This window comes from Callorhinus ursinus, unplaced genomic scaffold, assembly GCF_003265705.2.
Source record: "Callorhinus ursinus isolate GAN/ISIS: 27379988/994484 unplaced genomic scaffold, GSC_fseal_2.0 scaffold4, whole genome shotgun sequence".
Classification (NCBI taxonomy): Eukaryota; Metazoa; Chordata; class Mammalia; order Carnivora; family Otariidae; genus Callorhinus; species Callorhinus ursinus.
In genome coordinates, this window is record NW_027397066.1 from 93,459,662 (window position 1) to 93,485,406 (window position 25,745).

Genomic DNA, 25,745 nt, shown 5'->3' on the forward strand with positions numbered 1-25,745 from the left:
TGGTGGCCAGGTGTGCAGTGTCACACAATACTGAGTTAGCTGACTTTTAGAGCTCCAGACTCCAAGTCCTCTTGTTATACAAACTCACAGAATTCAGCCCCTCTGGTTTTCAAGGCCAGAAGTTATGGAGATTCATCTTCCACACGTGGGGTCCCTGGTATTTTTCTCTCTCTGTGCCCAGTGTTTCCTCTCTCTTGCAGGAAGCTTCCTACCACCCTTTCTGCCCTTTCAAAACTCTCTAATGCAGCTTCTTCTGTACATTTAGTTGTGGAGTTTGTTCTGCTAGTCTTTGGATTGCTCTCTGGTTTATTTACTCAGATGTGAGTGATATCTAGTTGTAAACCTGCAATGGAGTGAGCTAAGTGTCCTCCTCTTCTAAAGCTCCCACCTAAAATCTTTTCTATCTCTTTGTTGAAGTTTTCACTGAATTCTTCCACCTTTCTCTCCAGTCCAGTGAGAGTCTTCATGATTATTACTTAAAACTCTTTATTAGGCATATTGCCTATTTCAGTTTCATTTAGTTCTTTTTCTGTGATTTTGTCCTGTTATTTTGTTTGGAGCAAATTCCTCTGTCTTATTTTGTTTAACTTTCTTTGTTTCTATGAATTAGATGGAACAACTTCTCTTAAAATTGAAGAAATGGTCTTGTGTAGGGTCATTCCCTGTACAGGCTGTGTATGCCTGGTGACTTTGGCTTATGGATGAATCTGTAGCTGGTATAGGCTGTGGGTCCTGTGGCACTCTGTGCTTATGCTGCTCTGGTGGAATGGCCAGCGCTGAAGTGGGCATGGGGTGGGGAGGTCCTGGGGGTCTCCACACAGACTGCATTGCCAGGAATGCTGAAACTGAAGTCAGTGCTAGCCAGGGGTTCTTGAAACTCTCTGTATAGAAGATATCTTGGACATCCGGGTGCATTCTGGTCAGAGGCCACCCCAGTGTGGGCATGAGCTACAAGGTTCTGGAATGCTCTGTGCTGATGTTGCCCTCAGAAGTCATCTGAAGCTGAAGTGGTATGGGCCTGGAGTGTTTGGGGGTGCTTTGTTCCTGTGTCATCTTGGCAAGGTGGCTGGAGCTGTAGTGAGTACTGACCAGGGATGTCCTGGTGTGTACCATGCTGGGGCCATCTTGGTGGGATGGCTTGGGCTGGTGTGGGCTACAGGCCTGGAGCTCACTGAAGTGATAGGCAAATTAGGGCACACAGACACTTCTCCTGTCCATCTTATCAAGGTGGAGGGGGAACATAAACTGTTGCACTTACTGGGTCCTCTGACCTGGAGAGAGTTCCAGTATCTTCCTCTTTGTTTGGTGGAGTTCTAGGGCAGAATCCTTTATATTCTGCTAGCTCTTTTAAACCACAGCTTTTTTTCTCTGCCCCATGGCAGATGAATTTGCTCATGATCCCTTAGTACCACCCCTTCTCACTATAGTTCATACCGTCTGTGGTGGGGGTTCCCTGGGTCAACATGTCTCCATCTCTCTTGCTATTTTCCATGTGATTGCTCCATCTTTTCTTGTACAGAAGCTGTTCAGTCAGTCCTCAGTTCTTCCTCAGGAGCAACTGTTTATAGATAGGGGTAGATTTGGTGTGTTGGTGTGTCCATGGAAGAGGTGAGTTCAGGTTCTTTCTACATTGCTTAGACTGAAACCCTCTTCAAACCCAAATCTGGAAAAGCACGTACATAACCTTCCACCTCTGTTGTATCACCAACCCATGAGGAACTAAAGGCTATTGTACGTGAGAGCTCTTTCACCATCATCATTAAATAGATATTAGTTGAGGATCTACTATGTGCCAGGACCCAATAATAATGGTTTATGTTTTAGAGACACACATCTGGTTGTTAAGATGTACATCTTTTTTTTTTTTAAAGATTTATTTATTTGAGAGAGACAACTGTGAGCAGGTGGGGGAGGAGCAGGGGAGGAGGGAGAGGGAGAAGCAGATTCTGTGCTGAGTGCAGAGCCCAACTCAGGGCTTGATCCCAGGACCCTGAGATCATGACCTGAGCTGAAACCAAAAGTTGGACACTTAACCGGCTCAGCTGCCCAGGTGCCCCAAGATGTACATCTCAAAAAAAAAAAAAATTCTCTTTCCTTGTCTAAAAATATTTCACGTTAATTATAAAAGGGCATTCTAAGGTGGTGCTGATAGCTGGCAGCTGAATTCCTTTGTAAAATTTTTCCTTGTCCAGAACCTTCCTGTGAGCAGCACAAATGGGATCCAAGTTCCACCACTTTTGGCTGTTGATTCTTAAACCAACTCTTTTGATCTCTCTGGATATGAATTTCTTTACCATAAAATGGGATAAAAATTACTGATAGTATCTTTTCTGCCTATTTCATAGGATTGCTGCAAGTATAAGGAGGGCAAAAAATGAACAGGCTTATCTTAGATGAACAAACATGTCCCACATAAAAAAAGGAATTTTAGGCCAGAGCCAGAATTAATACTCATTTGTAGGTTTCTGCACAAAAATATGTATTTTCATACATGGAAAACTGAATCAGTGTGTTTAAAAATAATATTACAAGTCTCTTCAATCTAGAATTGAGCCAATATGTTTAGTAATTAATATAGAAACAAAGCATAAGTGTATCTTCAACAGCTTCAAAAAAATATAGAGAGCACTTGGAAAATTCAGAAAAGCATCAAGAAAAGGGAATTATCAGTAATACCAATATTCAGACACATTTATTAAAAATTTAATGGAAAAAGGTAATGGATATTCTTCTTTGATTCTTCTATTTCAATAGGAGGTTATTACAAAAATGGCACGATTCCATACATTTGTGCTTACATTACTTTTTCAGTGAATATATCAAATGTTACTATTTGAGTTTATACATTTCATCTTCTATGATAAACATCACATATCGGGACAATTCTAACTAATGTTATCAATATGCTGCCAAGCCTGGGACTTACCTCAGTAGAAGTTCATTCCTACCTCACTTCACAAGCCAATGTGGCAACTTCCAGGTGTGGATTCAGGCATCTAGCCTTCTTCCCTTTGTGTTTTGCCTTCTAAAGTTCCAAAATTTATGAGGGGGAAAAAATGGGGACTGCACACCTATTTCCCAGATTCTAGATTTGAAAGTCACCTGCATCATCTGCACTAACATCATGTTCACATTTCTGGGAACTAGTCACAGGGCTTCACCTAGTCATACAAGAAGCTCGGAAATGTGGTCCCTACCTAGGTAGCTATTTTCCAGTGACAAACCTACAATAGAAGGGAAGCACAAGATTTTGGTGATCAGTTAAATATTTCTTACATGGTGCTTTCATCTGGGCAGCCAATATCCCCATAACAACTTTTCTCTAAACACAGAATACACCTACCTCCTCCCAAAAGAACCAGAGTCCCTTCAACCACTGAATCTCAGAATTCTAGATCTCTAGATGAAGAGCAGTCCTCTGTATCATGTTTGGATGTGGCTTCTCATGGTTTGGCAATATTTGAGTTAATAGGCACCCATTAACACCCATACATGATCGAGCAGGGGCAGAATAGCTAGAACAGTGATAATTGAGACTGTGTCAGTGTGATTTAAACACACACACACACACACACACACACACACACACACTGTGGACCACAACTATGTTATTTGTTCCAGGAAAACTTAGACCTGAAAAGACATGACTAAAAATCAAGAAATAACCTCATGGTTTGCTTTAGGAAATTCCCACTTACCATTTTTCCCCCTTCAGACACAATAGTCTGTTCATCTGGGCTCAATTATTACTAGTAGCTTACTTATAAAAGCTTTGCTTCAAGCCTTCTTTTCACTTACACCTACAAATCCTAAAATAATATATCAAATACCTTTCCTTGTCTCAAATTGTTCCCCAAATTGAGTGACTTGCCTTAAATCAATTGATCCCAGATTCTGTAAACCTATATATATGCTACTTCTGACTTCTCCCTCTTGAGACACCGCTAAACCACCATTAATGTGGTAATCTCTCACACTGCGGTAAGTTACAAAAATTTAAATTTAGTTAACAGACTATCCGTGATATTGGGGATTCAACAGTTGAGGGGGAGGAAACGGGAGTCACATAGCAATCATTGGTCCCTGGCAACATTGAAATCATGCGAGTTTGTAACATTGTGAAGTTTCTCTGTCTTGGTCAGGGGGTGGGTGGTGGTGGTCTTTGATTAGGTATTGAACTAGCTCTCTAGTAGGGATTCCATTGGTAGGAATGGCCATGTCCGAAGTGGGCAATAAAGAATGTCTTTTGGTTCTGTTGAGTTTTCTGTTTGTGCAAGTTTTGTGGTTTCAGGATAATGCTTAATACTCAACAGCATTTTTGTTCAGGATTAAGAATTCTTTGGCAATACAATTCCCTCTCAAATAGATTCCTGTTCTATTAGTTTCTGGGTAGTTCTACATGCCAGAACTTATAATTAGAGCTTTACCCCAGACCTCATTCTTAGGCCTGCTTTATTCCTTGACTTTCGTGCGCATGCCTTTCTCTTAATGGTGCCTATTTTACAGCTATCATAAAACAATGGACTTATGTGGGAAGGAAACATCCGTATTCTGATTTTTGTCCTAAGACTGAATTATTTTCTTTGACTGAAAAAATAAAGGGCTTCTGATGTTAAAATTCTTTTTAATCTTATCTGTTAATGTTTGAGTTCTAGAATTATGCAGATTTTTCAATTATGAGAAACCCCAGATAGTTGGATTCTCTCTGTTCCCTTTCAGTTTTTGTTTGCAAACTGGTCAATTCTTCCCTGAGCTCATTTTTCTTCTGAGCCTGCTAAGAACAGTCAGTAACAAGCTAACATAACCAACATTCTAATTTAGAGCTACCAGCCTGGCAGCCAAATTTTTTCAAGTCTATTGCCACTGCATAACACGACTCTCCATCTTTCCTACGTCTTACATCGATTTGTCTCATTCACTGAATGATGGCACATAGTTGAAGATTCTGTTAAAACAGCATTCTAGTTGTACCAAGGTTTAAGATGAAAATAAATAGGCCTCAAAATCAGTACCTTAAAAAAGTGTATTGCTTGGTCATCACACAGATTTGTGTGATGTGGGTGTTTCTGGTCAGCAAGTGATCTTCCATATAAAGATTTAGGGGCCTTTCATATTTTGGCTCTGCACCCTCCTGCTCTCCTTTCCACCCAGAGACTCAGAATCCTCATTCAGCCAGAGGGTGGGGAAAAAGGAGAGAGTATACAATGCCCATCTGATTTTTGAGGTCTTTGGCCTTAGAAGTGACACATGGTGTTTCTGTTCATATTCTATTGACAAGAACTAATCACAAGGCTACTAGTTGCAAGATGATTGAGAAATGTAGTCCCTCGCCAGGCAGCAACTTTCCAGTAACACCATTGTACTTTGAAGAGGAAAGATTGGTGGTGGCAAATTAGTCATCTGCCATACTTTCATTTTTACAGAAAAATTTCTTTTGATCTGGATACCAGAATAATAAGTTTCTATGTTCACAACTCTACTAAATACCTGGTATTTAATTCATCCAGTAACTCATCTTCTTCACATGCATTGTGACACGCTCAGGAGTCTCCATCATTCACCTGGATTACTGCATTAAATGCCTCGTTGAACTCTGTATTAGTGTCCTGTTACAGCTGTAACAAATTACCACAAACTCAGTGGCTTAACACAACTCATATTTATTTTCTTACAATTTTGAGAGTTGGAACTCTCCCTGGGCTAAAATCAGTGTATACCTTCTGGAGGCTCTCTGAAAGGTTCTGCTTCCTTGCCTTTTCTAGCTCCTAGAGGCCACTTGCATTCCTTGGCATGTAGCCCCTCCTTCCATTTTCAAGGTCAGTAGTATAGTATAGCATCTTCAAATCTCTCCTTTTTCTATCTCTGATGTCTTCTTCTGTAATCTTCTGTAATCTTCCTTTCTTTTTTCCTCTTAGAAGGACACTTGTGATTTTGCTAGGCCCACCTAGATAATCCAGGATAAGCTTCCCATCTCAAGATCCTTAATTTATTCACATCTGCAAAATCCCTTTTGCCATGTAAAGTGACCTATTCCCAGATTCCAGGGGTTAGTCTACGGACATCTGTGGAGGTTTGATTTTTCCTACCACAGAATCCACATCTCTAATCTTGACACACTTCAGTATATGCTCCACACTGCTGCCAGAATAATCTCCTTAAATATAGAACTAACCAAATCATTATGATTGTAACTTTTTTTTTTTTCCGAAACAGTACTATATTTCATTGCTAACCTGGTAAATTTAAAAATTGATTTCTCAGAACAACCTAACACATGAAGAATCAAATAAGATCACACAAATCAAAGAATATATATATAGGATTTGGAAACATGAGCACTTGTAATTTCCCAGTCTACTTTGTTGGGTCCTATAACATACATGATAGGAATTTTTTTTTTAAGTAGACTCCATGCCCAGTGTGGAGCCCAATGCGGGGCTTGAACCCATGACCCCAAGTTCAAGACCTGAACTGAGATCAAGCGTCAGATGCTTAACAAACTGAGCCACCCAAGTGCCCCTATGTGATTTTTTAAAAATTGAGGCATAACTGACATATAGCATATATTGTTTCCAGGTATACAACATGATTTAATATTTGTGTATATTTAGAAATGATCACCACAATAAGTATAGTTAATATCTGGTCCCATAGTTACAAATTTTTTTCCTGTGATAAGAACTTAAGATTTATTTGCATTGCAACTTTTATTTATTTATTTATTTATTTATTTTTAAAGATTTTATTTATTTATTTGACACAGAGAGAGAGATCACAAGTAGGCAGACAGGCAGGCAGACAGGCAGAGGGAGAGGGAGAAGCAGGCTCCCCGTTGAGCACAGAGCCCAGGACTCTGGGATGATGACCCGAGCCGAAGGCAGATGCTCAGCCGACTGAGCCACCCAGGCACTCCGCATAGCAACTTTTAAATATTCAATGCAGTATTAATACAGTATTAACTATAGACACCATGCTCTATATTACACCCTCATAATTATTTATTTTGTAACTACAAGTTTGTACCTTTTGATCCCTTTTACCCAATTTGTCCACCTCACCCCCTGCTGGTCAACTATCAATCTGTTCTCTGTATCTATGAGCCTGTTGTTTGTTTGTTTGTTTTGTTTTTGTTATAAATTTAACATATAAGTGAGATCATATGTTATCTGTATTTCTCTGTTTGACTTATTTCACTAAGCATAATGCTGTCAAGGTCTGCCCATGCTGTTACAAACAGCAAGATTTCCTTCTTCTTTATGGCTAAGTAATATTCATGTGTGTGTGTATCTCCAAATCTTCTTTAGCCATGCATCCATTGACAAATACTTACATTCCTTCCATATATTATAGCCATTGTTAATAATGCTGTAATGAATATGGCAGTACATGTATCTTTTCTAGCTAGTACATTCATTTCCTTTGGTTAAATACCCCAAAGTAGAATTGCTAGATCATATGGTAGTTCCATTTTTGATTTTTTGACAATAGCCATTCTAACGGCTGTGAGGTGATATCTCGTTATGGCTTGATTTGTATTTCCTTGATGATTAGTGATGTTGAGCATCTTTTCAAGTACCTGTTGGCCATCTGTATGTCTTCTTTAGAAAAACGTCTGTTCAGATTTTCTGCCCATTTTTAAATTGAATTGTTCTTTTGCTATTGAGTTGCATGAGTTCATTATACATTGGATATTAACTCTTTATTAGGTATATAGCTTGCAAATATTTTCTCCTATTCTGTAGGTGGCCTTTTCATTTTGTTGATTTTTTTTTTTTTTTTTTTTTTTTGCTGTGCAGAAACCTTTTAGTTTGATGTAGTTTCACTTGTTTTTGCTTTTGTTGTCTTTGCTTTCCACGTAAAATCCAAAAATCATTTCCAAGACTACTGTCAGGGAACTTATCACCTATGTTTTCTTCTGGGAGTTTTATGGTTTCAGACCTTACATTCAAGTCTTTAGTCCATTTTGAGTTAATTTTTGCATATGATATATGATAGTAGTCCAGCTTTTATTCTTTTGCATGTGGCTATCCAGTTTTCTCAACACCATTATTGAAGAGACTGTCCTATCTCCATTGTATATTCTTGGCTTCTTTGTCATAAATTGATCATATATGTGTTGGTTTCTTTCTGGGCTGTCTATTCTGTTCTATTGATTTATGTGTCTCTTTTTATGCCAAAACTATACTGGCATATATCAGTAGTGTAATGCCTCTAGCTTTGTTCTTCTTTCTCAGGATTGCTTTGATTATGTGGGGTCTTTTGTAGTTTCATACAAATTTTAGGATTGTTTTATTTCTGTGAAAAATGCCACTGGGCAAAATAGGAATTGTATTACATCTCTAGATTACTTATGGCTATTTTAATAATATCCTTTCAATCCATGAGTGTGGTATCTTTCCATTTATTTGTGTCTGTAGATTCTTTCATGAGTGACTTACACTTGCAATGTACAGGTCTTTTAACTCCTTGGTGACAGTTATTCCTGGGTATTGTATTCTTTTTGATGCAATTGTAAATCAGATTGTGTTCTTAATTTACCTTGGTGATAGTTCATTATAAGTGTATAGAAATAGAATAGATTTTTTATATTGATTTTGTATCCTACAACTTTATTGAATTTGTGTATTCTAACAGGTTTTCTTTGGTGGAATTTTTAGGGTTTTCTATATATAATATGTTATCTGCAAATAATGACAGTTTTACTTCTTCCTTTCTGATTTTGATGTCTTTTATTTTGTCTTCTTGCCTAATTGTCTTGTGTATGACTTCCAGCACTATGTTGAAAACAAGTAGTAAGAATGGGCATCCTTGTCTTACTCCCAGTTTTTGAGGAAGAGCTTTCAGATTTTCACCATTGAGTGTAATGTTAGCTTTGGTTTGTCATATATGGCCTTTATTATTTTGATACATTCCTTCTATACCTACTTTGTTGAGAGTTTTAATCATAAATACTTGTTGAATTTTGTCAAATGCTTTCCCTGCATCTATTGAGATGATTATCTGATTTTTATCCTTCATTTTGTTAATGTGGTGTATCACATTCATTTTCCATATGTTGAACCATCCTTGCACCCCAGGAATAAATCTCACTTGCTCATGTTATATGATCCTTTTAATGTATTGTTAAATTTGGCTTGCTAATATTTTGTCGAGAATATTTGCATCTATGTTCCTCAGGGATACGGGCCTGTAACTTTCTTTTCTTTTCTTTTTTTTTTTGTGGAAAGGTAAATATGGCAGGAGAAAAATATTGCACTAACCTGACTTACATGTGTAAACACAAACCCTAGTGCATTCTCAGAACTTCCCGCTAATCCAACTACATTTCCCTAGCCTGCTCACTCTTGTCCTTCCCCCTCCCCCAACAATATTTCCTACCTTCTTTCCTCCTCAAAAGGCCAATATCCTCTTTCCCATCTTCACAGTAAGCTGAGAATTTTGCTTCCTATGTAATATGAAATAGTAGGACCAAAGAGAAGAAAATTTCACGCTGCCCCTCCAGTAACCTACTATCTTATCTGTAGTGAATTACTATCCTCTACTTTTCCTCCTGTTGTATGAAAGGTCTACCAGAGCTCCCGTCTAAGGCAGCCCACGCTGAGGCACTGGATCGCATCCCCTCTCTGACGTTGCTCCTGCAGTTGTCCTCTTTCACGCCTGTGTCATATAACCCACAGTTTCAGAAGCTCATAAACCCCAAATACAAGAAACAGAAAATACACCAAGGTATATCACAATCAAATTATGGTTGTATTTTTCATCAAATTTGGTGAATTTGGGCAATAATTTCTTCAAATATTTTTTTCATTTCTTCCTATTTCTCTCCTCTTATAAAGATTTCAATTTCGTATGTATTAGGCTGCTTGAAGTTGCCCACAGTACACTGATATACTGGTCGTGCTTTTTCAGTTTTTCTCTCCATGCTTCATTTTGCATAATTTCAATTGCTATGTCTTTTGTCTTTTGTAAGGTTTAATGTGCTAATAATTCTATCTATTCTATTTTAATCTCAGCTATTGTAGTTTTCATATCTAGAAGTTTTTAAAACTTTTTCTATATATTTGAATTTTTCTCAACACACTCAAATCGTTTCTTTCCCTTCTTGAACACATAAAATATAAATTTTGATGCCCTTGTATACTGATGTTCCATTTGCATTCTCTCTAGATCTGTTTCTTCCATCAATTTTTCTCCTCATAATGGTTCATATTTTCCTGCTTCTCTGCATACCTGGTGACATTTATTGTATGCCGACATAATGAATTTGACTTTATTTATTGCTGGATATTTTGTATTCCTGTATTCTTAATTTTTTTCTCAGGCTCAGTTAAGCTACTTGGAAACAACTTGATCCTTTTTGAGGTTTATTTTCAACATCTGTTAGGTGGGATCAGGAAAGTCTTTAGGACTAATCTTTTTCCCAACATAGGATTAATACAGTTTTGAGTACACTATCTGATGCCCTGTGAATTATAAGGATTTTCTACTCTGGCTGTTGAAAGCACAAACTCTTCCCACAGTCCGATGTGAGCCCTGGGGATTAGCCTTCGGGTGTTTATTCCCCAGCCTACTCAGCTGAAGACTCAGGAGGATCTTCTGAAATCTCCATAGTTCTCCTTTTTCCGGAGTTTTATCCAGAGAATTCTCCTTGCCTTACCTCCCCTGTCCTCCCATCTCCATCTGCTCAACTTAAGACTACTAAGCAGTGCTTAGACCCCCTTGTGTTCTAGGTTGGAAGCTCTCTCCAGGCAGTAAACTGGAGTAATCAGTTTAGGCTCACCTTGTTTCTTCCTGTCTTTCAGAGACCACTGTCCTGTGGAATTTAATATCCAGTGCCTGAAAACATTTTTCATATTTTTTGTTTGTTTTTTAAATTGTTTCAGCGGTATGGTAAATCCAGTCCCTGGTACTCCATCTTGGCAGACCTAGAGCAATTTGGATGTTTGGCTCTTCTCCCTTCCTTCGCCATCCTGCAAATGTCATATTCATACAGTTAATCACTATGTTTGGCTGCTCTTTTTCTTCCTGTTTCTGTCCAAATCTATTTTTCAGCTTATCCTGCTGATCAATGATAACCTGTAATTTGTTCTCATCCTACTTTTAATTCTCTATTTAATATCTCTATTTGTATCCATCCATAAATGTATTAAGGGAGAGTGGATTCCAAATGGTTTCTTGGTGGTTAAGCCTTCAGGAACATTACTACATGTTTTATTAGTTTATTCTATGGGTTTTTTTTCTTCCTCTAGGCCAGAAGTTCTCAGTGTGACCCAAAAACATATGAGGGGTCCCTGTGACATTTTCAAGGATTGCATGAGGTCAAAACTATTTTCATAATAATACTAAAGTTTTAAGTACCTGTTTTCTTTTTCTCTCATGATTGCACATTGGAGTTTTCTAGGGGCTGAGTGATGTGTGGTGACATCATTGCTCTAAGGGCTAATGGATGATGTGCTTGCATATTACCATGCTTTTAAACCTTCTTGGTTTTAATTCATCATGTGGTAAATGTCAATAAATAGAACCCACATAAATAATAGCTTCATGAGGATGTCAATTGTTTTGAAGAGTATGAAGTGTCCTATGACCAAATTGTTTTGAGAAACATGTTCTAGGTTTCATAAATACATCCTTTTTCATTCCATTTTTAAAATTGGCAATAACTATTCTTTGGGATGTCTTACTCATAAGATTGGCCATTAGATTGGATGCCATCTACAAGATGTCCATTAATCTGTTCTTAAAAATGAGACAGATTTTTTTTTCTTTTTTATATTACTGCTAACATTGGTATAATGGTTAATTTCCTATGTCAGCTTGACTGGGACAAGGGGTGTCTAGATATTTTGTCAACATTCTTCTGGGTGTGTCTATGAGAATTTTCTGGATGAGATTAACATTTGAATTGATAGACTGAATACAGCAGATTGTCCTCCCTAATGTATGTGGGCCTTATCCAATCAGTTGACAGCCTGTGCGGAACAAAAAGGCTGACCCTTCCTCTTGTAAGAGGAGACTCTTCCTGCCTGTTTTTGAGCTGGGACTTCATTTGGTCTTTTCCTGCATTCGGACTTGAATTGAAACATTGGCTCTTCTTGGGTCTCAAGCCTACTGGCTTTCGGACTGGAACCATGCAGTTGGATCTTCTGGGTCTCCAGCTTGCTGACTGCAGATCTTGGGAATTGTCAGCCTCCATAGTAATGTGAACCAATTCCTTATAATAAGTTTCCATTTATATATATAGAAAACCCTGACTAATATAACCAATAGAACAAAAATAACAAGAGGAAGTTACAGTGGATCTTGGATCCTTTTGAGTTCTCGCAGTCATTTCCCCCATTCTGTAGTTCCCAAATTGATAATCCAGACAAATTCTATCAGAACTTCCTAGGCTTGTTTAGGGAACTTGCCAGCCCAAATAATAATTAAGAGCCACCTAAATATTTAGGAAAATGTCAATTTTGAAGCCTAAGATGAGGTGAAAAAACAAATCAAAACAAAAACAGGACACTAAGCAGCAAGGTCCATGTACTGAAAGATCTGGAGAAGAATGTAATCAAGTGGAAAGAACAAGTTGAGAACAACATTTCAAAACTAAAGCAATGAATAGCAACAGTGTTCTGGATTTTCCCTCCTATGTGGTATCTTGTCCTTCCAATGTGGTGACCAGAGGCTAGCATGGTAGCTTGAAGGAGCTGTGGATGATTGGACGGTGGAGAATATAGTGGACATGCAATGAGGAAACCTGGTAAAATTTGCCACTGAATGAGCTTGGATATTTAATTTAATCTCTATGATAATTTCTGCCCTATACATCTGCTCTATCATTGTTTTTGTGAGGCTGAAATTGAATGGATGACTCAATATTTTCTCCTCCGGTAGTTTCCCTAAGAAAATAATCAAATAGCAAAAATTAGCTATTTAGATGCTCACTGCTTATTGTTAATACCATAAAAATAAGAAACATACATGTCCAACAGTAGGTAATTGATTAAATAAATGACATATCATTTAAATAGATCGCTATGAGGCCATTAAAAGTAACATTACAGAGGCATAGTTTTGAAATGAAATCTGTTATATGCTAGTAAATGAAAAAAGCAAGTTACATAAGAATGTATAGCATGATCTTTTTGTTAGATGTATGTAATTAGAGCACTGAGCACCCCTTTTTCTTTTCTGCAGATGAAGAATGATAAGAACAAAAGATCTTTAGCATTTCAAAGCCTCTCTCATGAAATAAGGGCAATAAAGTTCTTTTAATTTTTCTAGTTAGCTTGAAGGGGAAGTAGGAAAGAAATCAAACGTACTAAGAATGAGAAAGAACATTAATCATGAGGTACCTGGTGAAGTATTTTGTTTCTGTGTCCTGGAAGAATTAATATTTGTTCTTGGGAAGGTGTGTGTATTTCTGCCTTTAACAGATTTTTTTTTTTTTTTTTTTTTTTAATGAGTAAATGTGGAGCACAGAGATGAGATTAACCCAAAGGAGAAGCTTGAGGTTTTGTGCTGCTGAGAATCTGGAACTTGAAAATTCCCTTTCTTACAGTCTTTCCTTCCTGTCTGGTGGCCTCATAGCGTCAGCATAGAAATCACATAATACAAGGCCCAGATGCTTCTCTAGCCTCAATGTCTCAGGCCCTCGGAATGGCTACTGGGGGATGAACAATTAATTGGTGGCGAGAGACCTCTTTCTGTGACTTCTCCCAAAAGTAGGGTATGTTTACTTGGGTAGGTTTAAAGAAGGAGTTTTGTGGCCTAAGTATGAATCAGAGGGCAGTGGAGCCAGGTTAAGAATGAGATAGAAGCCCACAACTGCAATCTGGCAAGGGGCTCTCTCCTTTTGGGAAGATTTTTATCACCATGGCTCTAACCTAGTAGGCACTTTGTGGATGCTTCTGTTCTTGTTTCCTGCCATAAGGAAATTTTGTTTTCTTTCCTACTCACCATTTCTCATTGCCAGCTTATATGCCTATTTGTCATCCTAAAGTGCTTCATTTTCTATATCTCTTCATATGTTGACGTGTTTGTATATTAATCTTTCATCTTTTAGCAGACGGGGTCTCAAGATGGACTTGCTAATATTTTTTATGAACGGAAAGAGGGGAATGCATGTGTGTGAACTCAGTTGTCACTTTAAAGTCATCCTCTTGGGGGTGCCTGGGTGGCTCAGTTAAGCAACTCATGATTTCTCGGGCTCCCGAGATCCAGCCCCGTGTCGGGCTCTGCATTGGGTAGGGAGCCTGCTTAAGATTCTCTCTCTCCCTCTGTCCGCCCCCTCCACACCCCACACCCCCGCTCTCTCAAGTCATCCTCTTAGCTCCCCCTAGAGGAAGTCCCTTCCTCATAGTTTGAATAATAATCTACTTATTTTGTTTGGGGTGAAAGGGCGATCATGAAAATATTTAAAAAGCAAATATGAGAGGAAGGTTAATTCTGAGAATGAAGACTTCTGTTAAAAGAAAAAAAAGACTGATTACCCAACCTCAGCTTTACTAGATGTCTCTGAGTCATCTATATATGTAACAATAGTACTGACAAAAAGGAGCATTGTACACATAACACCACTTAATCACAAATCAGTTAGCTAAACACTTCTTCCCACACAGCAGCAAATTGTTGCTTCAGACCATGCGGGAACAGGTTCTACAGATGAACTGCTGCTTCTTTTGTTCCCTTTGCTAGGCAGTATCAAGTGGGTGGATGGTGAATAAAATCGTTGATGTTTACTTAGTTGTTATAGTCCCCCACCCCCCACCCCCCATTTTCCTACTTTATTTAAAGTAATACAAAAAGAAAAGCAGAACTGAAGAACATTGATCACTGAATGTGGTTTCGGGCACCAAGCAGTCTTCACTTTGTTTTTAAAAAATTTTCATTGAAATTAGGGCCGAGCAGAGAAGGCATCTGGAGGGGCCAGGATGTAATTGTGGCTTAATTAGGACCAGAGTTCCTGGAAGAAATTCAAACTGAGATAAATGACTAAATTTTCCTGTGCTGAAGACTAAAGACTTCTGTGCTGAAAGCACTCTCCAGTGCTTTGAACTGACTGGGCAAATCAGGAACACACAATGCGAGAAAATGCATCAGTGGATGAGATTTGGAGTTTGGAAAAGATAGTTCATTTCTTCACATTTTTCCACCCCTCTCATGACATGCATTGAATAGCACCTTTAAAAGGACAGTAAAAACAAAGATTTATCTGACTTTCCTGAGGTACTTATTCTACTGGACAATGTTGGTTTTCAAATTCTTTCTTTAAAAAACAGTATAATCTAGTCTCAGTCCAGATATCCATCCTTTGCTGAACACCCATAATCTAAACAAAAGTGGTCCACTCATAGCTCTGGTCTAGGTCCTTAAAACAGGGTAAGCTGAATAGGAGATGGCAGTTGAGCCAGTTCTGGGACAACTGGGCTATGGGGAAATGTTTCTTTGCTGGGGGGTGGGGAGTGGAAGAGAGAGAGCATTGGATGCTGGCCTGTCTGGATGTGAGACTAGGAACCAAGTCATGCATTTCGGGACCATTATTAGGTCTCTTAACCTGGAGTATAAAGTTTATACTCTACAAAGGGCAAGCTAAAAAATGGGTAGAACCTGGCTCCTTTTTTATGTTGTTGAGTCACTGAAAGAAACAACACTGTAGCTAACTCATCTATATCTTATTCTATTAAAAAATGCATTTTCCTTATTATTTAAAATGTTTGGAATTAAGTTTTCTGTTCCTTGCAGCCTAAAAAAGTTCCAAATTTGTGCATTGATGCTAGGAGTTTTTTATAGTAGAGCTTTTTTTTTTTTTTTTTTTTTCCAAGTAATTATGTAGGCAGTATACAACCCCGGGGATTACTCTGAAGCACCTTCTAAATGGGTAGGGAGCCTCAGCTTTTCTAATTGTAAAAGAAGAGAGCAACTCATTAATTTATTTGTTCAATTACAAATATTTATTAAGCAGCTGCTATGTTCCAGACACTGTTCTAAGAGCTGGTAATGTATCAGTGAACCAAAGACAAAAATCCCTGCCCTGTGTGTATTTTTTATTGGAGAAGAGGATCGATAAATAAAATGAAGAAAACAAGATGTTAAATAGTGCTAAGGAAAAAAATCTGGGAAGGAGAATACATAGTGTCCAGTAGGGGAATTACGTTCGAAGCCTTGGATGAGATGGTCAATGAAAGCTTTACTGAGAATGTTACTTAATTCTGAAGGAATAAATAAGAAAGCAAAGGAGATAACCACTTGGATCTCGAGAGAGAGTATTCCAGGCACAGTAAATACCAAGTGTAAAGGCCCTGAGGTGGGAGCATTCCTAGCATGTTTATAGAAGAGTGAGTGAGGAGGGTAGGGGGAATCCTTACCCAGTTTAACCTCATAGGTCACCCAAAGGACTTAGATTTTTACTCTGAGTGATAAGGGAAATTATTGGATGGTTTTATGGAGAGAAGTGACATGTTTTGGCTTATATTTTAACAAGCTCGTTCTAGCGGCTGCACTAAGAGTAAAGAGAAGAGAGACAAGAACAGAAGCTGAGAGACCAGTTAGGGGGATATTCCAGTAGTTTAGAGATTATGATGGTGATCTGGCCTAGGGATGCAGGAGAAGGCATTGTGAGAAGTGGTCATATTCTGGTTATAGTTTGGAGGTAAAAGTGACAGAACTTCAAATACAGCAGAATTAGAAAAGACACTAGGATGTCTGGCCTGATCAAAGGAAGAACTGAGTTGGCAATTACTTGAGATATGGAAAGGACCGAGGGGAGCAGGTTTTGGTACAGACTCTCAAGAGCTCAGTTCTGGACATTTCGGTTTGAGATGCCTGTTTGATATACACTGTGGATTTCAAATAGGCAGTTGGATCTCTATGTTTAGAATTTAGGGCAGTCATCCAGGGTGGACATATATACTGGAGAATCATTAATATAAGCTAAAGCCATTGAAGTTGGATTAACTATCCTGGGAGCAAGTGAAGAAAAAAAAAGTTCCAAAATTAAAAGTCAGGTTGATGAAAAGAGAGCAGCTGGAGATTAGAAAGGGGCATCTGGAATGATAGGAAGAAAATCAGGCAAGTGTATTGTCTGAAAGACAAGAAAAAAATGTATTTCAAGACTGAGACAGTAAACAACTTGAGAGATCAAGTAAAATGAGGACTGAAAGTTGATCCTTGGGATTAACAGGGTGGTCACTGAAGACAGAAAAACTGATGAAGCAGTCAAGGCAACAGGAGTGGGTTTAAGAGCAATGCGAGGGGAGAAACTGCCAACAGCAATTACAGGCAGCCCTTTAAAGGAGTCTACAAAGCAAGGAAGCAGGCATTGGTGGGGATCACTAGTAAGGAGGAAATGATTTACAATGATGGTAAGTTGGGAGAGTTGCTAGAGCGATATCTACGAGTGGGTGCTAGGGGATGGGTGTTGGCCTTTGGCAGGTGCGTGAGCTTTTTGTCCCCAGCAACTGGAGAGAAGGCAGGGTGCGTAGAAAGAGATGCTGAGATTGCTTCATCTCTTGCAGTGAAATTGGAAGCAGGGTCCTCCCCTGCGGGACGATGGGGAAGGATGGGTTAGAGGTAGAAGACAGAAAGGAAAGTCTGACCTAGTTGGTGGGAAGAGTGGGAGAATGTGCACTAGGGAAATAGGATTCCTGGGCAGCCCCAAGGATCTGTGAGGGGTGTGAACGGCCATGAATGTAAAGACCTGTCAGCAGAGTTGGGGGCTTGGCTTCAGCCACATTCAGCCCTGGGAGTATGAGCATTGCCCACACAGACGGGTGGGTGTCACCACAGTTGTGGGGTTCCAGGGGAGCAAGAAAGAAGCAAGGGAGTTCCTAAAGTTCAGACTACATTATGTGTTAGTATCTGAGTCAGGGCTTTTGGCCTTATGGTAAATTGCCACCCCTGAGCCCCAAAGCAGTTTCTAAACATCTAATTAGAGAGAGAACACTGCTAGGATTTATATAAATAGTTCAGTTCTCCTGCACTGCCCACGTAAACCTGGCGGTAAAAATCACCTGACGGTTCTTGGCCATTCAGGACTTTGAGAATGGGATAATTCATTTTACATGAAAATAAGTGCTGCTCTTCCTTTAATCCATCAAATAGTACCTTGGAAAAATTGTGTGCTTTGGGTTTGTTTTTGTGGATCCCAATTTTCTCACTTAAAATGAAGTCAAAATAATTCTGGGTACTTGAGCTGGAGAGACCTCCCAGGAAGACAGCTGCCTAAGTAGTATGGTTTTCGGAGACTGGGACCACTCCATCCAAACAAAATGCTCATGCCTCTGCTGAAGACTGAGGTGCCAACAGAGGTGCTCCCCGACGTGAAGAAAGGGCCTAACCCCCGCTGTCTGCAGGAGACGCAGGAGTGGGGCATCTGGGGGTGGCAACAGGCAGGGCACTTGGTCTCCTCTAAAAGGCATCAGCTTTTTTCTGTTATCATGGGTGAACACAGGACCAGTGTGGCAAAATCTTACAATTTTTCTTAATTTTTTTATTTATTTGACAGTTTTTCTCTTTTTTTTTAAAGATTTTATTTGACAGAGAGAACGAGAGCACAAGTAGGCAGACCGAGAGGGAGAGGGAGAAGCAGACTCTCCGCCGAGATCATGACCTGAGCCGAAGGCAGCCGCTTAACCGACTGAGTCACCCAGGAGCCCCAAAATCTTACAATTTTTCAAACTAACCCAGAAATCATGACTTCTACATGGAATCTCCGATTCTCAAAGGTTGCCGCCGTTTTTTCCAAAAGCTATAAAAACATTTTTATGGGCAAACCAGAAAAATGTTGACTTGTGTTGTAAAGCAGTAAAAGCCTTTAAAAATATAAATCCTTCTGGGGTAATATTAATACTTAATTTCATCAATTTTTCCTACTAGAGTCTAGTGGAGAACATTTCAGCCTACTTTCAGGAATTGGTTTTGTTAGAAAAGTAGGAATACTGTGGATGCTTCATGCTGCTGTCTCAGCCGAGGTGGCTTATCACGGCTTATTGTTCAGACTATGGATATGTGGTCTAATATGCTGATGTTCATTATAATCTTTTTATGTACTCTCACTTCTTAAAATCTGACAAAAGATACCATGAAAACAGTGAAAGAACTGTAATATCAGAATTTTATTTAATGAAATCACTCAAGTGTTGGGCCATCTATGTTTACCCTTACATTATATAGGATCACTTTATTTATACAGGGATTCAGAATTTCAGTTACTTAAGATTCCTTGAGAGTTTTCCTAGAATATATTGACTTCATGTCATTTTGCCTGCTTTCGGCTAGATGACTATCTTATTCAGTATTTCTCCTCTTCCTGCTGAGATATTTGATATGAATATATCCTTAGGAATATCAGTAAACCTACAGAAAGAAAGCACCCCATAAACCAAGAGTGTTCTACTCCCTTGAGTAAGGAATAATAAGAACAATGGAGTATTAATATCGATGATTATAACAGTTATAGCAGCTACCATTTAATATTATCTACCAAATATTACTCTAGGTACTTTTTACCCATCATCTTTACTCATCACAATACCCCTAGTAGATTGGTATGTTTGATCTCATTTTACAAATACAGAAACTAACGTTCAGAGGGAAGACGCGACATGCTCAGTGTGTCAAAGACAATAGCGACGGAGCCAAACATTAAACCCAGGAGTGTCTGATTGCATCTTGAGGTTCCCATTTATGGTTTGGCCAACAGTTCAAAACTATTAACAGCTTCTCCCTTCCTGGCCTCTTTGAGTTTAGAGATATAAAGATGGATACACAGTTGTCTCTCAAGACATTATACTCCAGTAGAGGAGACACAAAGATGATGTATTTTCAAAACTGCATGGCTGGCAGGAGAATTAGACTCAAACTACACAATATTGAGAGGATGAACAACCTTACAGCAGGGTCCGGGAAAGCTTAATCAAGTGGATGATACTCTAAACTGGATTTTTAGGAATGAGTAAGAATATCCTAGGTGAGAAGCAGCATAAATAGATGTGTGATGTTCGCAGTACATCGAAAGATGTTGTACTTCTGTGCATTCAAGTTGGGGAGGGGCAGGAGACGAGGTGCTTGCCTGTATGCTGAAGATAACATTGAAGTGTTATACAGTCAGATTTGGGTTAAAAAAGAAGTGCCCCAATAGCCATTGAAGGATGGATTGGAGGACATATTTAGAAATTTTAGGACTCTTGTTTTTAACTACTTTGTTCTCAGAAAAATTTTCGTAGCAGAGTCCGTTATTTTGTACATATAGTAAATTGCTATTACCAAGTATATTCTTAAAAGGAAGCATAGTTCAAAAACTTCATCTTTACATCAAAGGTAAATTGTTATGAACTAATGAGACCAGAGCAGGACACATTGCTGTTGGCACTGGCCAGCAACATGCATGCATATAGTACCTCAAGAAAAAAAGATGGACACATTGTCAGCAGAAATCACAAATTTATTAACTCTTAAATATATCAATCAGTCATTTACCATTATGGCAAGAAATATATACAGTGTCCCATGGTAAACTGCAGTGTTTCAAAATTATAGAAGATAGTAATTGTGTAATTCAGTTGTGGTGGAGAGAACAAATCACAATTTCCTCACATCTTAGTGAGGAAGACAAACTTGATCTACGGTAATACTTCAACACCACATGCTAAGTTAAAAGTGTAAAAAAAAAAAAAACCCACTCTATACCTATTATTTTTTAAAATACATGTATGCCACATATAGCCGGTTCACAAAAAGGTAAAAGAAATCAAAAAGGGAAAAATGAGGCCATTACTTTTTCACAGATCTCATTGGCAGGTTAACATGGCTCAATACATTTACTGTATATATTTATTTTAAATATATATTTTTTAAATCGTGTAATTATCAGAAAAGCTTCAATCCATCTACCATACATCCACTAGCAACAATATCTAAGGTGATTAGTCATCAACAAGAAAGGTGAAATGAGAGAAAGAAGGAGGGTTGTTTAGATTTTTTGCTTCTGCTTTAAAAATAGGTGTCTGAAGATTGTGAGTTACTATTGTTAAAATAATGCTGATGAAGATACCATGCACTTTATAGCATTTCAGGGAAGAGAAACAGCCTTACAGGAGCTGAATAAACAAAGGAGAAATGAGAAGCACAAAGAAAGAAAATCTGGGCATTTCCCTTTTCTTTTTAAACTGGAAAATCCTAACTCCTCACAGGGAGATAATGTTACTGACACAAGAGAGAAGCTAAGAGCACAAGCCACAGAGCTCAAGTTCTAAACACTTATGAGAATGGAAATCACTTGCAGGCCTCTCTGACTTCAGAAAACCAGCCAGCGGTGGTGGAGCAGGAGGGGCCCCAGGCACTAGGCAGAACTAAGCGCATGTGCACGAAATCCTGATCCACTACACCTGGTATTCTCCTTGCCAGTCCGTGGGACACTAGGAACCTCACTGCTTTTACCCGAAATTTAAACAATTCTAATACTGCTGATCTAGGATCCCTATGTTCAAAGTGGAGCCGAAGCAGAATTAGAAACCTTTACAATCTTAACATTTTTGTGGGTCCTGAAGATGATCAAAAGTGCTAGTTTAGTTACCTCCATTATGCAAATTTCACTTTGTCTCGAAGTGTGTGAGAAAAGACAGAAGAGGATGGAGAAAAGAGAGCACATATTTGAGAAAGGAACACAAAACTCAGTGAATTCACCAGAAGTGTGAATGTATCTTAAAGTGATCACTCTTAAATTATGTGAATTTTTCCAGTTTACAGTTTGACCCCAAACAACATGACTTTAGAGGGCAGCAAACCAACTGATTCTCGCTTCCACATTCATGAGTGATTCTGGCCACATACCAACCTACTTTAATTGTTAGCAATTTCAACCAGGATCACACCAGGAAACTGAAGGTGTGTGTGTGTATATATATATATATATTTTTTTTTTTTTTTGCTTTTTGTTAAACAAGCCAAAACTGATTAACAGCAAAGAGTTTTAAAAATGTATGTTTCTCTTACAAACTGTAATTCAGAGAATAATTTTGAAGTCTCTTATATCTTGGCATAAACAGAAACTTGATGAATAGGTTGTACTTGGAATATTGTGGAATTTTTTTTTGTCTGACCTCCCCCTATTGTTTGCCAACAGTAATTGAATTTTGCATGGAACATCCCCATAGTTGAAGTGTAAACAATGTATAGGAAGGAATATATGACAAGATGGTGCATCACATATGCATTACATGTAGGACCTTCACAACTTCATGCACTCAGAAACATGCATGAAGAGGAGGAGAGGACAGCCCAGGGTTACCATCCAGGTGCCTTGAGAACAAGAATGCAGAGGTGGCACTGTTGATATTTAGCTGAAAGAAAGGGGGGGGAGTGAGAAATAAGTTATACTGTTTTACAAAATTGTTTTGCCAAAGATGTGACTAGGCTACAGTTTTATAACTCAGCTAAATTAATAGATCGAAAATACAGTTGTATAAAAGATCTTTGCTTGTGATCATTAAGAGATGAAATACACAATGTTAAACAGAGACAATATTAAAATAGGAAACTATTAATTATCGGCCAACTTGTCCACACAGAGCTAAGCTGAAAATAGAAACAGGAACCCAGGCTTCAATCACATTATTGAACTTAATTATGCATTGTAAGCATTCATGTTTACTAACAAATAATTTTGTTGGAAGAGATGAAAAGTTTAAGTGCATTCTTAGCTTTTGTCATTATTCTTAGACTCCTTGGGAAGTTAAACCTAGAAGTCCATTTAATGAGGAATATAGCCTCAAAAGTAGGGAAAACATATTAATTGGAGGTCTCTTTTTTTTAATCCAACAGCAGGGAGCACTATTTCTTTAAAAGCTCTGACAAGGTTCAGTGCTTTGAGTGGAGGAGATATTCACAACATTAGCACACATATCTGAATCCTAATCCAAGTTAAGAAATAAATCTTAAAAAACACTGGCGTGAATTTAATTATAGTCAACTTTCAATTATCCTCTGGAATTACCCACTATGTAAGTTTTAAATTTCAGCTTGACTTCCACTTGTGGCCTATCCTCATGGTCAAATACCATTATACTCAGTGAGGCAAAGCAAATTAATTTATATATGAACCTTAGGAAGTGTGTAACACAAACTACTACCTCTAGAAAAATAGACACCAAAAAATCCTAGAGCTTGATTTAATTAGGTCTGGATAATTGAGAGTTGTCTGAATTGACCCAGACTGGACTTTCGATGCAGGAACTCCAGGATATCTTAAAATGCCAAGATCCATACGCTGAAGGGAGGCTCTTCTCAGCACTTATTACCTTTAAAACAAGGGTTATGCTACAAAATGAGGCCAAACATTAGACTCAAGAGCTCATGCAAAAATGCTATAAGTTTTCGAAGACCTTTTATATTTTCTATCGAATATAATGCAAAAGATAATATCCTTAAAGGGAAGAAAAACAGCCATGCAGCTTTTTAGTCATGAGCTCCATTCACAAAGTATCACGGAGCAGGATTTTACTTACAAGACCCATATGTGAATGGTTTTCAGGCCTTAGATGTTTTGCCACAAAGAGGTGCTTCCTGAGAAGTTTTCTTTCCCATTTGGAATACAGGATGGCCTATTAAGAGAAGCCCCATTTAAGCCACCTGGCATAAAATGAAGTTTTCTTAAATAGGCTCTATCCCATAAATACTTCAGGGAATTGTAGAAAATCCTAACCCTATAGTACTGTATGAATATAACCCCTTCCATATTAACTGGCAATTAGTGCTGTACCTCTTTGGGGTAAAAAAAACAAACAAACAAACAAACATGGGTGTCTTCATTATTCCTTTTGTCATTCTCTTAATAGGCTGAAATTCATTCTAAAAATAATAGCTAGCTTTTTTTCCTTCATCTACTTTTTATAAATCCAACAGTGATACATAATTATTAAGGCTATAGAGAAGGCCTTTGAAAACCACTGTGGTACATTATTAAACTAAGAAATTTTGATAGATTCTCTGGAGTTGAATGGCTGTTTGTATAAATTTACTCCCCCATCTTACTCCCCCAATATTACAGGTGATCCTGGTGAGAGAATTTGGAATGAGATCAGCGGTGGGCCAAACTTCTGAGTCTAAACTCCCCTTCTTGTTTTCATCTCATCCCTTCACTGAGCAACCGTATTTCCCATTAATAATCCCCTTTGCTCCAGTTGGAGCCAGCCTTCCTTACCCATACTCCTCTACCATATGAAACTAACATCCTGACATTGTTGTATCCTTCTGATATACCTTGACTCTCTTCCATTTGCTCCAGGTCTCCAAAGCCCACTTGGAATGTTGGACAAGGTCTTAAATGATATCTTCTACACAAGGTATACTTCCAAACCGTTATTAACAGTTTGCTACACTGGTCATTCATTCCATTCTACTCTGAAGTTATGAACCTCATAGTTTTTCTTTGGTATCCATGGTAACTTGCTTTCTAAACTAGAATATAACTTTTACCTTGTATTTCATCTGGTACAAGTTAAGCACCTCAGGGATATACAATAAATATTCATCTAATTACTGACTGGAAGAGCAGACATAACATCGGAGGAAGACCCTGAGATACCTGCTACTTGTATTTTAAATGTTATGTTTATAACTTTCTTCTGATATCTATAACGTAGCCCAATAGATAATCTATAAAGTTCCTGACATTTTATTGGCCATTTTAGAAACTCTTCACCTTCCTCTGCCAATTGTGACAATGAAGTCACAAACAGTTTGCCTCATTACATGATTTAACAAAAAGAAACCCGCTTGCTAGGGTATCCTCCAGTTTCTACTGTGTGTGTTTCAACTCACAAACAGCTGGTCTGATCTTTCTAGAGTTACAGTGTTTTTCCTTGAACATTCCCACCAGTGTAACCACTAGCATTAAATAACATATATCATGTTATTAACAATGGAATAAGTAAAAAAAACGCTGACCATGGGTATATTAACAAAGAAGCTGACAGCCTGGAAATATTTACTTGATGGGTACTGTTGGCGACCCAGAGCGATGAAAATGAACATTCTGCCACTTTCCATCCCGGCGATGCCACACACGAGTTTCTTCTGACTGCATTGTCTTTGGCATCCCGCTGCCATCCATGTACTGCGTGAGCCTAATGTATGCTATGCAGGCAGCATCATCACCTACCAGGTGTACATGGGGGTTCAGGATAATTGTGTGGATTGGTTTATTGCTTTTGGACAAAGCTGAAAGAGAATAACATGAAAAACAGATCTCAGTTTCTACATAAAGTAAACCAAAACCAAAGCTTCACCTGGGACCAATGTATGGAATGCTATTCATTCATTCAACTATGAATTGTTTGCACTAATCGAGTCCCTGGCACTGTGCAAAGTATAAAGGAAAAGAGAAAGAGCAAAAGTAGATATGCATTATTTTCTGTGTTTCCCTTTATACAGAATTTACATGTCACTCTGGAAACTATGGTGGGGGAAAAGCTGAAGAGATGTATTTACTTATAATGGTAAGTGGTTAGAAGCCATGATACAGATAGAGAGGGAGAAGGCCTGGCCCAGGTGCAGGGAGCAGGTGACAGGATATCCTGTGGTCTTGTTCATTTTTGTTAGCTGGTGAAGTACATGGGACAAGGGAAATACATCAAGTATCAAATATGGAGATAACGGTTTCCGAACAACAACAACAAAACCGGCCATAGCATGAATTTGTTTCCCCCTCTCATTCTGTGACTCCTTTACTTCGCAGAGTCCATTCCATGATAGTCCAG

General features: G+C 38.4%; 1 protein-coding gene across 13 annotated transcripts in view; it reads right to left on the reverse strand.

The window, feature by feature from the left end:
• Positions 1-21,007: 21,007 nt before the first annotated feature.
• CAMK2D (calcium/calmodulin dependent protein kinase II delta) overlaps positions 21,008-25,745 on the reverse strand; it is a 313,999-nt gene continuing 309,261 nt past the window's right edge. For 12 of the 13 annotated variants that reach the window (XM_073892167.1, XM_073892165.1, XM_073892172.1 and 9 more), the window contains 3 exons: positions 24,978-25,206; positions 23,493-23,588; positions 21,008-22,328 (listed from right to left, as the gene is read on the reverse strand). In XM_073892167.1, the coding sequence (XP_073748268.1) occupies positions 23,522-23,588; positions 24,978-25,206 (296 nt within the window). In that variant the 3' untranslated portion in view covers positions 21,008-22,328; positions 23,493-23,521. The remainder of the gene's footprint in view (positions 22,329-23,492; positions 23,589-24,977; positions 25,207-25,745) is intronic. The other variant, XM_073892170.1, reaches the window with a different exon arrangement.